Source organism: Chanodichthys erythropterus, chromosome 24 (assembly GCF_024489055.1).
Source record: "Chanodichthys erythropterus isolate Z2021 chromosome 24, ASM2448905v1, whole genome shotgun sequence".
NCBI classification, from domain to species: Eukaryota; Metazoa; Chordata; class Actinopteri; order Cypriniformes; family Xenocyprididae; genus Chanodichthys; species Chanodichthys erythropterus.
This window is the reverse complement of record NC_090244.1, coordinates 26,343,887-26,358,964: the sequence shown is the minus strand read 5'-3', so window position 1 is coordinate 26,358,964 and position 15,078 is coordinate 26,343,887. Positions and strand designations below refer to the sequence as shown.

The window sequence follows — 15,078 nt, the reverse complement described above, 5'->3', positions numbered from 1 at the left end:
GGGGTTTTGTTCCGGGTAGTCGAGAGTTGAAAAACAAGATGCACCAATTTTCTTTCCCCATCATTTATTTACTAGCTATATTTAACTCAATTTTATATTTGAACTCTACGTACAGCTACAGTCTTGCGATGTAGCCAGGGGCGGCGCTAGGGGTGGGCTAAGGGGGCTGGAGCCCCGAATGTTTTCCCAAAAGCCCCGAATCTTTCAGGTTTGAGGATTCTTAATAGTGCTCTCTAAATATACTTTTTCTAAATATATCTCTCTATTGAAATATGTTAAACAGTCCAATGCCGCTTTTCTACAGTATTCATCATAAGTATCCATACACCAGCAGCGCTTTCTCTCTCTTCTCTCCGACAGCGCGTTCACGCACACAGCAGCTGAACACAGACACGCCTCCTGTCACTCAGAACAGCGGCAGGCCTCGAGATGCTCGTTCGGTCCGGTTGAAGGGTTTTTGTTATGATATAACAACTAATAGTTATGACAACTTTAGCAAATTTGTCAGTTAAACATATATTCAGTGTTTCCCATTAATAACCCTGTGCGGCCGCCACCATTTTATAATGAACTGAAAATTTAAAACATAGGCTACTACGTTGTATTTTACCAACAAACTAAAATCGGAACTGTGATAAGGCTTTGTGCCTTTATAAAACAGCAAAATACAGTGATTAAGTATATATACAGTCTGTCTGTGCTGCGTGTTTTAAAGAGAAGTGCGCACATTTGCTCACGCGATCAGCTGGTGATCTGATGATCAAAATAAAAGCTCAAGGATTTCTCTTAGAGATTAGTACAAAAGTGTTATAATTTCCCAATACTGTTTTGTAAAGTAAGTAACTAATAAAAAATGTCATTTATTTTAGAGTGCATTTGTTACAATATATGGAAATTACTGTCATGAATAATTATATAGTATTAAAACATTATTATATTGTTTTATTGTATAGCCTGATAATTGTTTGGCATCCTAATACACAATGTAGACTGAGACTCTATATCACAACTACAAAGATGTTTGAACCCTTTTTAATGTCCAGGTACAAGTCAACACTGTTTCTTTGTTCAATTTACACACTGTATGGGCTTAAGCTCTCAGATTTGAGCTCTCAAAGTGCCCCAGATTGATGCATTTAACCTTAAAATGTTAAATGTTCCCCCCTACAGGAGATACACCCAGTAGAGTTTTAAAAAATAACAGTGCCAAATGATGTACATTTTTTAACAAGAATACTACTACAAAAGCTCCTTTTATGTCAGTAAAACTGTTAACAGAAAATTAAATGTCATTGGTCAAGTATAGATTTGGGCTGAGTCCCGAATGTTTACAATGTCTGGCTCCGCCCCAAGTGTAACTTTGGAAGGAGTGAAAAACTATTGATCGTCTTCAGCTAATTCATGCAAGATGGCGCTGAAAGAGAATATATTTTTCCTCATGAATGTATCTCGTAGGTTTTCCAATTTGGCTTTAACCTCGTCTGCTGCACAACATACAACAGTAGGCTATATTAAGATAAAGTTTGGTACTTATTTAAAAGATGTTCTACAGTATGTAACTTTATTTTTTATAAATATTTATGAGAGATGTGAACTCGAAGACGAATAAGTAATAACAGGCTTTATTAGCAGAACAGAATGTAACCAAATGTGTTATGGAATATGATCATGGAATATTTTAAGTGAAACTCATAAACTATGAAACCTAAAATAGATTTTGAATCCATTGTTTGAACAGCATTGTCAACCCATTGGTTTTATTTGAACATTATACATTTGTTTCCATTTGTGAACAGTTGAAAAAAAACAAAAAAAAAAACCCATGAACACTGAGAAGTTAAAAGTAGGTTATATGCATTAAAAGAAGCCTGCCAATAAACGGCTAATCTGACAGTTTTTTTTTTTTTTCATCAGTTACAAACACCATACACATTCTTAGATAATACAAAAAGAGAAAATATATAAGAAATATAAGAAATATATTTGAGCAAATGATTGTGCATTCAGATATTAATCAATGTTGTATATCTCTGACAGAAGGAAAGGAAGCAGGTCAGCGATAAAAAAGAAGTACAGCTGCTTCAGTTATCTCTTTGGAAGCACTCCATCCTGTATTAGTACCATAGCCATCCCAGTCGAAACTCGGAAAGTCCCCACACTGTCTAGGGACCGCCTCAGGAAAGTGTCCACCTCCACCAACACAGAACTGCAAAAATATGAGTACATTAATAACAACAAAAAATACCCTTTTCCTCATATAACATTGCAGCTGATTTACTTCTGTTGTAACTGTATTACTGTAAATACATTTCCTCTTCATTTATACACTAAAGCATGAATTATTGCCTGTGGTGATCAGAAGCACTTCACAAATGCTGTTCATGAACATTGTTGTAAATAATCAAAAATATTTGTTTAGCTCACATGTTCAGTGTCACAACCAGTTGGTTTAACGCCCGAACAAAGTGCCATGGCTGCCTTTTCATTGTTGAAGACTCTGAATGTGATGAATCCAGGCTCAAATATTGCTGAAAAAAAAACAAAAACAGAATATATAATTGATGATGGTCTGTCATGGTCCATGCATACAGAATGGCATTCATTAATTAAAGTGATTCCATCTCAACATTGATGATGCTTTGTAAATAATAGGCCTGAATAACCTGATCTCACAGCCATTTGTAAGTATTATACGAGGTGGCTAATTTGTATGAATTCATATGACCTTAAACTTCCCCTAAACCTACCGGTCACTGGGGTTTATACAAATTGTATGAATTTGTACGAATGACGTTGTACGAATTCGTACAAATTACCCACCTTGTAAAATACGAACAAATTGGTCGTGAGATAGTGCTGGCCTACACCATCACTGAATAATACATAGATTTTATGTCAGTCAATGTAGCTACTTTCTTTAAAATATTTGAAAAATATTGGCCCAAGAGGAATTGCTGTACCTCTTGTATTTGGTCCATACAGTTTTTTGGTAGAATCCACATTTCCAGTATCATACACTATTGGAATAGCAGGTCCATTATCAGTTTTGCAAGTCCCGATTCCAAAGCTCACAGGGAATTTCTGGGAAAATAACATAAAAAGGGTTGTTTTTTTGTTTTTTTTACAGAATTGTAGTCTTTTGCCTTTAACTTATATTTTATGTAAAACTCAAAGCTGCTGTCAAAGTTTGTCTGACCTTGAATAAATTGAAAAGGTTTCCTCCGTGTTGAGTTAAGAAGCGATTTTCAGTGTGGTATCTCAGGATGGAGGCAGTGCTCCACTTTTCCATCACCATATTATTAGGAACATGCCACACAGACACATCCTGTGCTGTAATTTCAAAGTATCCAGGATTCTATGGCAGAGAGGAAACAGACTGTCAATTCATTTTGTAGATTAACATGTTTTAATTGTGAATGTAATAAAAAATTACCTTATAATCATCACTTGTAGCAGCCTCTGCAGTTCCAAATGTGACTCTGTTTGCCCATGTTCCTTCTCCATCAGGCCGGTTTGCGTTGCTGCCCTGATCACTAGACCAGCGATCACCAACAGTACACTTTCCATACATGTTGTTTTCATGAACGCTGGCCACCAGCGTCCAGCCGCCGCCCGCAGTGGTCATATCACAAAACGTCTGGTAAAGGACCCCTCTTGGTGAGGTCAGATAGTACAGGCCATCTGCATTAACAAAAGCATTGCTGAGTCACCTTAATTGAGTTGTTGCTTAAGATAGCACAAGTAAATTTAAAAAATACCATACCCTCATAAACTTGATATTTGTCAAGAATTTCTTTGCAGCTTCGAGCAACATATTTAATTCTGTCCTGAAGTTTTTTAAGCTCCTGGTTGCTGTTGGTATCAGTAATTATATTACATGATGCTCCTGTTTCTACAAACATAGCTCCCACTGTAGAAAGATAATGAAAAGAGTAAACACTGGTTACACCATGGCATTAGGCAAGTTTTTCATTTTTTTACTCCCACCAGATGGCACTAATCTACCTTAAAAGAAAATTGACTTTAAATGCAATTGAAAAATAATTTAAAAATATATTAGAAAAATAACTAATAAAATTGTATAAATATTGCATAGTATCATAAAATACCCTCAAAATGTTAAATAATAATCAAAAAATATTATTGAACAAAAATATATTACATTGGTTTTCCTGAAAAACAGAAGTTACATTTCAAGTGTGACACCTAAATGGAGAGGGCAATAGAGTTAAGATAAATTAGTATCAATCAAATCAGATAATTACACTTACTGCATTTAGCATCACAGCAGCATAAACTCAGTGCGAGACTGAGAAGGATCCCAAAAAACATTTTTGTAAGAAAGGATGATTTTCTGTCCAGTGTGTCTTGGGAATATCCCGGATGAGCCACCAGATCTGCTAGATTGTCTTTTAAGGTAGACTATCTGAAGCCTTGAAGTTATCAGTCATCAGTTGGAAACAGGTGCCTCAACTCCTGTGATGTGTGGCAGCAGCAGTGTGAGATATCATATTTATACACACAAGATCAAGCAATAACCTTCAGGATGTCCTGGACATCCAATCATAGTACAGATATAAAACCGTACCATATATGGCATATTGAGAAATATAGTAACAAGTAAGAGATGTGTGTGTCTATAAAACAAGGGCAGTCTTACGAATAGTCAAAAGTGGTGCCTAAGAAATAAGAACATATTAACAGTCTGCATAGTAATGGAGAACAGTTCTTCATGATTAAAAACACTCTGAAAACTTGCAAACGTGAAATGGTGACGTGTTTGGTTCAATGTTTTGTGTGAAGAATGTTTACTAAAAAGCAAACGTTCTGATAAAACTGACATTTTTTTCTATTATCGGAACAAGAAAGCATATTAACCTAACATTTCCTTGTAAAGTAGTAAAGTAGTAGTAAAGTAACAGGTTTTGTGGTCATGGTGTCTAAAGTGGCTTAAATGCATAAATTAATTAGTGAAAAAAATTCTAATCTACATCAACTAAAGGTTTACATGGGAAACCCTGGTCAGGAAGTGCTTGATGATGAAACTTACTAATGGACAAAAATAAAAACTATTAAAGTCTAATGAAAATGAAAATATTAAAAAGGTATTAAAAAGTGAAGTGATGAAGTGAAGAGAGAGCCACAGAAGAGACTATGAGGAGAAATTACAGAGGTAATCCATTTTAATGGATTCAATTTAAAATGTATCATTTTAGATTTAGATTTTATCTGATTAAAAAAAAAAGAAAAAAAAAAGTAAATGAATAATAATAATCATAACACCAAAAAAGGAGGACACTTAGTATGTTTCTGGCAATAAATAAATTCATTTAAAAAAAGAAAAGAAAAATAATCCCAAACCTATAAGCATTTACAGAAAATTTTACAGAACCAATACACGTAAAGGCAATAAAAATAGTTGTTATTATTAAAACAACAATTACGATGCTTGAAATGGCCAGTTTCAGCTGTCAATAAAAATAATTCATATTATCCCAACTCAAAAGCATGATACATTAACTTTCATTTACAATTTAGTGAGTTGAGTGCAATGAAGTCAAATGTTGCAACTCATTTCCAATAAATAAACTGAACAAGCAGCAAAAGTATTTGGAGTGTTTTAAGTGTCTTGTTGTGACAATAATTTTATACAATTGTGCTTGCCTGCAGGTCAGCGTTATTTACTTTAATATAGGTAAAACTGCGAATTTTGAATTAAAATCATTATTTTATTAAATAAAATGATTGCATCTAGAAAGTTTGACAAAAACTCTAGATCTCAAATTCTGTAATTCTGAGAACAAAATATCCATGACATACCTGCAAAACAAAGCAAACAAAACTAAATAAAATTTAAATTTACCCAACTGCAGAAGATCATTGTTTACATCCTGATCACAAGAGCACACATTAAATATTTGAACACATGATGAGAAGTTTCTGCACAAGCAAGTTCTGTTTACAAGGAACAAGAAATTAATAAACTGATGAAATGTGAAACTTGAATTCACTTCATACAAAAGCATCTGTGAAATGTGCAAATGTAATAATTAATCTTTTCTCACTTCTTTTATTTTAATATGAGAAGACATAACTGCCACTGAATCAGTTTAATCAACCAACCACAATATGAGTGAACGCATTCTGCACCAATACTTCATCAAGTCTTCCTCTGTTGAAACAGGATTTCTAAATAGATATGAATTTATAAGTAAATATGATTTGTATGCATGACAAGTTATCAATGAAACACTTTACAGAGCATGGCAAATATTTTTCCCACCATAAAAACTAAGTGCTGTGTGCTGTCTCATTAAATTGAAATAAACTCAAATAAAAGAAAATCTATAATATTTCCAGAAGAGAACAGCAGTAAAAGAAAGTGCATGTCTTTGTTTATCTGAAATAATCTGATACCTGATTACATTCCAAAAACTGAATGTCAAGTCAAGTCACTTTTATTTGTATAGGGGTTTTTACAATACACACTGTTTCAAAGCACCTTCACAGAGATGAACAGGAAAAATAGCAGAATCAATTATGGCAACTCAACTATGGAGACAGTTCACATACTGCTGTAAAGCTAAAAGATAGTAGTGTCATTATTTAGCTCAATTGAGTTCAGTGTTGGTTCCGTTAATAACACTGTGAAGTTCATCAAATTTTGAAGCAAGGTCAGTTCAGCTATAAGAAGTTCTACAAAAGGCAGCAATGTCATTATTCAGCATTAGTCAGGTCAGTGTTGGTTCAGTTTCAATAACAATGTGAGTGACGCAAGATGTGATTCAGTTGTAGAGCAGCTCTACAGTAGACAATAGCTCAGCTTAATTCAATTAAATTCAAGTGTTTGTTCTCATCTGATGGTGTCAGTGTGAGTAGCAATTTCCCTGTCTGACAGCCAAAATCACAGCGTTTGTTGGTGACTCGTTCTTACTGCGGAAACATGACAATTGCAATGCTAAGATCGAGACTCCAGTACCTTGAAAAAGGTGGAGTCCCCTTCCGCTATTCACTGGTCTGCTCCCTCTGTACAGCAGAGGACCGCTTCAGTTAATACACAGGATGATATGACGGTTATAGCTGGAGTTCTCCCACTGGGCCAGTCCCCACGGGCCTCCCACTCCTCACATACATTGCGGGTTGTGATGCTCCCCGATGAGTCTGCGGGTCCTTTCACGAGGGACCCAGTGTCTCTTTTGTAGTTCCTGCGGAGGACCAGATGTTGATTGCTGCATCGGAGGGTGGCCTTGAATCTTCTGGGGATTAAGACTAAGAGTGGTGCAGGTTGAGTCCAACCCAGAGTTGATGACCATACTTTCCCAGGCCACTGCGAGAGTTGGGCTTGAGTGGAACCATCCATCCTGTCCTGAATGCTTGTGACTGGACGATTGGTTTCTCGGTGTGGGGTGTGTTGCACAACATCCTCCTGCCCTTTTACTGCCTGAAGCTGCTTACTTGCTTCCTCCACTCTCACTACTCTCAATGGTGGTTATGTGTAGATTCCTCAGGTAGAGCGTGCAATTGCAGTGCATTACTGCTCGCAAAGTCTTGAAAAATGTTGTAGGAGAAGTCACTGCAGGACTGTGTGCCAAATCTTCTGACACTGCCAGAATTTCGTTGGAGGTAAAATTTGATCGCAATGGTCATAAATCAGCTGTCTGTGAACATGTCAAACTAGCGATCAAAGACTACAGATTTTAGCCTAGGATTATAGGACTCTTTTAGGATTCTCAAATCTCAAATTCTCAAATCATGGCCAAAATCGCATAGTGTGCACCCGCCTTTACAGTGCTGATGGACAGGCTGCCTCCACCCTGCATGCTATGGCCATCCTGAAAGTTCATCAGGCTCACCATGCAGGCCTTTTGCCAGGCGATGTCCACCTTGGTGGTCCAACAATGTCATCTCTGGCTGAAACTGGTTGAGATAAAGGAAGCAGGCAAAGTTTGCTTTCTTGACGCCCCATTTCACAGGCAGCATCTCAAAGGGTTAGTTCACCCAAAAATGAAAATTGCGTCATCAAATACTCACACTCATGTTGTCCCAAACCTGTAAGACCTTCGTTTGTCTTTCAAACACAAATTAAGATTTTTTTTTTTTTTTTTTTTGATGAAATCCAAGGGTATCTGATCCACACATAGGCAGCAATGATACTGCACCTTCTTAGGTCCAGAAAGGTAATAAAAACATCGTTAAAACAGACGACGTGACGCGGATCTAAATGGGTCTTCCTTGCGCTAGAGTGATAACTGTAAAAATATTTATATTTGTCAAGTAGCTGTGCGTTTAAACAGTACCCTTACAGACAAATCTTCCTGGACTAGCTTCATCCAGAGCTCCATCCAGGGGTAACAAATGCTTACTTCCTAATTCTCCCAGCTCTTTCAACCAGACAGCAAGATTTAAAATGCATTAGAAATAAAAAGAAATAAAAAGAGGATGCATAAAAGATTTATATAAGATGCATTCAAAATGAAATAAAAACAAGAAAAATAATTAAAAGAAATAATAAATGATACACTAGACTGGGTAAACCCAGCCTGATCTGCCGGCGATTTGATTTTGCCCGGCAACTCAGTCTGGAAACCCGTACATTCATTTCTACTGCTTCTCTTACACTTTTGCGGGAACCGATCACAGACTGGCTTATCCACCTTGCTCGCTATTGGCGGGTATAACACGATGACGATAGAGAAGCGACGGCAATCACGACCGTCAATCCAATTCCTTTTAACCTCTCGACGATGCTGAATGACTTCTTCAGTTTAGCAAACAAATCGCTCGAGTGGGTGTAAATACCACTCACTTTCATGTTTTTTTTTGCACAACCTGCAAAAATCGCCAGATGCCATTGCTGCTTCTGCAAACCACTGATCAATGCTACAAACCAATAAAAAACTAAACCTGTTTGCAGTTTTCGCGTCGCTCTGCAAAGTACGTCACCCGAATCCCGTTGATCTGATTGGTTGATGGACTGTCCAATTGCGTGAATAATACTCGTTGATCACGCCTCTTGTGCATTAGAAAATACATACAGACACTCCAGACCAATGTTCAATTTTAAACTGAGCTTGGTCTGGTGATAGCCAGACAAATGATACACATAAAAGTGCAATCAGTTTGGACATAGCACAGTGCTCAATCAGTTAATACATAGCTAAACAGATATTTTTTGAGTCTGGATTTGAATGTGACTACTGTTGGAGCCCATCTGATCTCTTCTGGAAGCTGGTTCCAGCTGCGGCTGGCATGACAGCTAAAAGCAGACTCTCCTTGCTTTAAATGAACCCTTGGTAATTCCACCCCCTCTGCCCCCTGGCTCTCTGATGTTCTCCGTGAGCATCGGTCTAGACTCAGGGCTGCAGAGAGGAAGTGGCGCAAATCTAAAAATCCTACTGACCTTAGCTTATATCAGTCACTCCTTTCTTCTTTCTCTACTAATGTCACCAATGCTAAAACCTCCTACTATCACACTAAAATTAACAACTCAAATGACTCCCGAACACTTTTCAAAACCTTCTCTTCTCTTCTTTGCCCTCCTCCCCTCCCTCCCACATCAGTTCTTACAGCTGATGACTTTGCCACTTTCTTCACACATAAAATAACAACCATCAGCGGCCAATTCTCCACACCACACACTGACAAGAACATCTTAATTGAAAACACACAAATTCTCCCCTCCTTCTCCATGCTTTCTGAGGCAGATGTTTCCAAACTCATTCTTTCCAATCACCCTACTACCTGTCCGCTAGACCCTATCCCCACTCCTCTTCTTCAGGCCATCTCCTCCTCAATTCTACCTGCACTCACTCACATTATCAATTCCTCCCTTCACACTGGAACATTTCCCACAGCTTTTAAGCAGGCTAGGATTACCCCACTGCTTAAGAAACCCACTCTGAATCCAGCTCTTTTAGAAAACTACAGACCAGTATCCCTTCTTCCTTTCATTGCTAAGACACTTGAGAGAGTTGTATTCAACCAACTGTCTACTTATCTCTCACAGAACAACCTCCTTGACAACCACCAGTCTGGTTTCAAGAGTGGCCACTCTACTGAGACTGCCCTGCTCTCAGTCACTGAAGCCCTGAGACTGGCACGAGCATCTTCAAAATCATCAGTACTCATCTTGCTGGACCTGTCTGCTGCCTTTGACACAGTGAACCACCAGATCCTCCTGTCTACACTCATGTCGAAGGGCATCACGGGAACCGCGCTCCAGTGGTTCGAGTCTTACCTCTCAGGTAGGTCCTTCAGGGTATCTTGGAGAGGGGAGGTGTCCAAGTCACATCATCTTGCTACTGGGGTACCTCAGGGCTCTGTGCTTGGTCCACTTCTCTTCTCCATCTACACGTCATCACTAGGATCGGTCATTCAGGATCATGGTTTCTCCCATCACTGTTATGCTGATGACACACAACTCTACCTCTCATTCCAACCAGATGATCCGACGGTTGCTGGTCGCATCACAGCCTGCCTGACAGCCATTTCTGCCTGGATGAAGGACCACCACCTCCAACTCAACCTTGCAAAAACGGAACTGCTTGTGATCGGTGCAAACCCAACACTTCATCACAACCTTTCAGTTCAACTTGGGTCTTCAACCATCACTCCTTCCAGGACAGCCAGAAACCTTGGAGTGGTGATGGATGCTGGTCTAACCTTCACAGATCATGTTACAGCAACGACCCGGTCCTGCAGATTTGCCTTGTACAACATCAGGAAGATTAGACCCTTCCTATCTGAACATTCCACACAAATTCTTGTCCAAGCTCTTGTTCTATCCAGACTGGACTACTGTAATGCTCTCTTGGCTGGCCTTCCAGCATGCACTATCAAGCCTCTACAACTGATCCAAAATGCTGCAGCAAGACTGGTCTTCAACGAACCGAAGAGAGCGCACGTCACTCCTCTCTTCATCAGTCTGCACTGGCTGCCAGTAGCTGCTCGCATCCAATTCAAGGCTCTGATGTTTGCTTACAGAACGACAGCTGGCTCTGCACCGCTATACCTTAACTCACTACTTCAGACTTACGCGCCCTCCAGAAACCTGCGTTCTGCAAGTGAACGGCGCCTTGTGGTGCCATCACATAGGGGCACAAAATCACTCTCACGGACCTTCTCCGGGACTGTTCCTGGCTGGTGGAATGACCTACCACGCTCTATCCGAGCAGCCGAGTCTCTAGCCATTTTCAAAAAAATGCTAAAGACGTATCTTTTTCGTCAGCACTTGACCCAGTAGTAGTAGCACTTACCTTGACTAATATTCTTCTCCTATCTGTGTATTTATTTATTTAAAAAAAAAAAAAAAAAAAATTCGCTATGAGCACTTTACTGACATAACTGTGACTTCACTCAGCACTTACATACTGTTGTTCTCATGTTGATTTAATTGATTCTACTACTCTCATTTGTAAGTCGCTTTGGATAAAAGCGTCTGCTAAATGACTAAATGTAATGTAAATGTAATGTAATGTTCTAAGTGACTTGATCCTGATGATCTTAGTGATCTGTTAGGTTTGTATTCTATTAGCATGTCCATTCAGACTTATGGTCATCTATACTCACATAATTTCCTTTCCCTTCTAAGTATGACCTGAACCATTTAAGGACCATCATAGAAAGCCAGACCCAGTTTTCCTGTCTGTCAAGAAGTATGTTGTGATTGATAGTGTCAAACGCAGCACTAAGATCAAGTAGAACAAACATTGATATTTTACCAGTATCGGTATTTAGGCGAATATCATTTATTATTTTTATCTTTATCGTTCTCTGTGCTGTGATGTGGTCAGAAACCAGATTGAAAGTTGTCGAAGTATCCATTCTAGCTTCAGATATTTTGGTTTGAATGTGGATTTTTCACACACACAGTGAGACGTAGACTCTCTGGCCAACCCCCCTACCCCCTCCCTCCTCCTCACACCTCACGCCAGTCTGTGTGTGTGTGTGTGTGTGTGTGTTTGCGTGTGTGTGTGTGTGAGAGAGAGTTTTACACACTTGATTATTTATTTAACCCTTTTATTGCAGACTCAATGTGCTTCAGAGTTTATTCCCAACCCTTGATCAAACACATCTGAAGCAGCTAATCAGGCCAGTTCATTTGTAGGCCACTGACAAACATAGCATTGCATTATTAATTTGATAATTAGGTTAATTCAAATATAAAACACTGCAAAAGATAACTTCACACTCATTTGAAACTGAACTATAACACTATATCACTATTGGTACAGGACTAGTTTTCAGAATGTTCGAGTTACAATTATTATTTTTACAATTAAAAGTATTTTTAAAATAAATTATTTATTGATAAAATTCAAATTATTAAAATAAAATCTTGAAGTAAATTTCACAAGATTATAAAAGTGTCTGTTTAAAATAAACTTGCATAAGTGAGTAGAAAAACGTCTCAGGTTACAGATGTAACCCTGGTTCCCTGAGTAGGGAACGAGACGCTGCGTGGTAACGCATTGGGAACCTTCTGCGTGATGTCGTCACTGAAGCACTCATGTATCTAACCAATCGCGTAGCGAGACATCAGAGACGGGTGACGTCACGGACCAGGAAACTATAAAGCATACCCGGATGCAGAGCACGCTAGCTTCTGGATAAGTCTGAGACAAATGCTCGCAAGTATGCAGGGGGTACGGCAAGAGACGCAGCGTCTCGTTCCCTACTCAGGGAACCAGGGTTACATCTGTAACCTGAGACGTTCCCTTTCGTGGGAACTGTCGACGCTGCGTGGTAATGCATTGGGAACGCTATCCCAACTGTGCCGTAGCGGCAAATACTTGCCAGGTTATCTTGGCAGAACTGATGACCCCGGAGTGGAGCCGACATCAAGGTTATAAAACCTTACAAACGTGTGCTGACATGACCAGCCAGCCGCGTCACAAATGTCACCGATGGAGACACCTGACATCAAGGCTTTTGATGCCGCCATACCCCGCGTAGAATGGGCACGGACATTCAGAGGAGAAGGCTGTCCGGCCGCATCATATGCAAGTGTGATGGCATCGACCACCCACTTGCTCATCCTCTGCTTAGATGCAGGGCCCCCTTTTTTAGGGGACCCATAACAGACAAAAAGCTGATCAGTCTTACGCCACAGGGCAGCTCTGTGGACGTAAGTATCCAAGGCCCTCACAGGGCAGAGCAGATTTAGTTTTTCCTGATCCGAAGATTTAAAAGGAGGAGGGCAGAGAGCCTGGAGCACAATGGGACCTGGAACGTGGGTAGGGACCTTAGGGACATAGCCCGGTCTAGGATGCAGGAATGCTTTCACCATTCCTGGAGCAAATTCAAGGTATGAGGGAGCAACTGACAGTGCTTGTAAATCTCCTATCCTTTTCAGAGAAGTGATAGCAAGTAGAAAAATAGTCTTTAGAGTGAGGAACCTCTCAGGAACCTCCTCTATTGGTTCAAAGGGCGCCTCGGCCAACCCTTGTAAAACCACGGCCAGGTCCCAGGCCGGAACCCTTGTGCGCACTGGAGACCTCAACCTCAGTGTGCCACGGAGGAAGCGAGTGACCAGGGGGTCTCGACCCACCGAAAGGCCACCTACAAGGGGAATATGAAAGGCAGATATAGCCGCAACGTAAACCTTTAACGTTGAAGGGGATAGGCCCTCCGAGAACTTTTTTTGGAGAAATGTAAGCACGTGGCTAATAGAGGCGTGGACAGGGTCCACATTAATACGTCTGCACCAGGCAGAGAACAGATTCCACTTGTATAAATAAAGCTTCCTCGTGGCGGGAGCTCTGGAGTTTGAGCTCTGAGCTCTGAGCCCTCAGAGGCCAGGCCCATAGTTTCCATAATTCTGGGCGGGGGTGTATTATCCGGCCGCCCGCTTGTGACAGGAGGTCCTGTCTGAGGGGAAGCTCCATTGGGGAGCCGTCTAGTAGGGACACTAGGTCCGAGAACCATATTCTGGTTGGCCAAAAGGGAGCCACCAGTATTAGGCTGACCCCCTCCCGGCGTACTTTCTCCAGAACTCCCGGGAGCAAGGCGATCGGGGGAAATGCATACAGACGCCGCCTCGGCCACGTCTGTACCATGGCATCCAGCCCCAGAGGTGCTGGATGGGTGAGGGAGTACCAGAGTGGACACTGGGTTGACTCTCCCGAAGCAAATAGGTCGACTTCCGCTCGACCGAAATTTTTCCATAGGAGATCCACCACTTCTGGGTGAAGTCTCCACTCCCCGGGCCTCGGGCCCTGCCTCAACAGGGCGTCTGCTCCCATATTTTGGCGCCCTGGGATGTAAGCTGCTCTCAGGGAGAGCAGCTTCCCTTGGGCCCACAGGAGGATCTGACGGGCCAAGTAATAAAGTTGGCGAGACCGCAAACCCCCCTGATGATTTATATAGGCGACCACAGCAGTGTTGTCCGTGCGGACCAACACATGATGGCCTCTCAGGTCTGGGAGAAAGTGTTTTAATGCCAGAAACACCGCCATCATCTCCAGCCGATTTATGTGCCAGGAGAGCTGATGGACCTCCCATGAGCCCTGAGCTGGATGGCCACTCATGATCGCCCCCCAGCCCGTGAGGGAAGCATCTGTCGTAAGCATTACGCGACGACCAGAAGTCCCCAGCACGGGTCCCTGGGACAGGAACCAGGGATCTTTCCACATGACCAGAGCACGAAGGCATCGTCGTGAGACTTTGATCATGCGAAAAGGATTTCCCCTCGGGGAGAATCCCCTGGTCCTGAGGTATCACGTTGGACGCAGCTGCCATCAGACCCAACAGCCTCTGGAACTGTTTTACAGTGAGTGACTGGCCTAACTTCACCCCTTTCATAGCCATAAGAATGGCACTCACCTGAGCGGGAGACAGATGTGCCCGCATCGTGGTGGAGTCCCAAACTACCCCCAGATAAGTGATAGTTTGAACCGGAACTAGCACACTCTTTTTTGCGTTGAGCCTCAGCCCAAGCCTCTCCATGTGACGCAGAACAACATCTCGATGCTGGACTGCCAGTTGCTCTGACTGAGCTAGAATCAACCAATCGTCGATGTAATTCAGCACGCGGATGCCCTGAAGCCTTAGCGGGGCCAGAGCCGCCTCCACGCACTT

The 15,078-nt window shown here is 41.1% G+C and overlaps 1 protein-coding gene across 1 annotated transcript; it reads right to left on the bottom strand.

The window, feature by feature from the left end:
* Positions 1–2,053: 2,053 nt before the first annotated feature.
* Positions 2,054–4,332, bottom strand: LOC137014921 (intelectin-like). Its single transcript, XM_067379484.1, has 7 exons — positions 4,272–4,332; positions 3,764–3,904; positions 3,434–3,681; positions 3,197–3,355; positions 2,961–3,081; positions 2,425–2,528; positions 2,054–2,206 (listed from the first exon to the last, which is right to left on the bottom strand). Exons 1-7 carry the CDS (start codon positions 4,330–4,332, stop codon positions 2,054–2,056), a joined length of 987 nt encoding a protein of 328 aa, XP_067235585.1.
* Between the last annotated feature and the right edge of the window lie 10,746 nt (positions 4,333–15,078).

Coding starts and splice junctions, on each gene's coding strand:
- LOC137014921 (XM_067379484.1), bottom strand. CDS start 4,332: ATGTTTTTTGGGATCCTTCTCAGTCTCGCACTGAGTTTATGCTGCTGT. Junction 3,905..4,271: donor CTGCTGTGATGCTAAATGCA/GTAAGTGTAATT, acceptor CTACAGTGGGAG/CTATGTTTGTAGAAACAGGA. Junction 3,356..3,433: donor CTACAAGTGATGATTATAAG/GTAATTTTTTAT, acceptor TCTCTGCCATAG/AATCCTGGATACTTTGAAAT.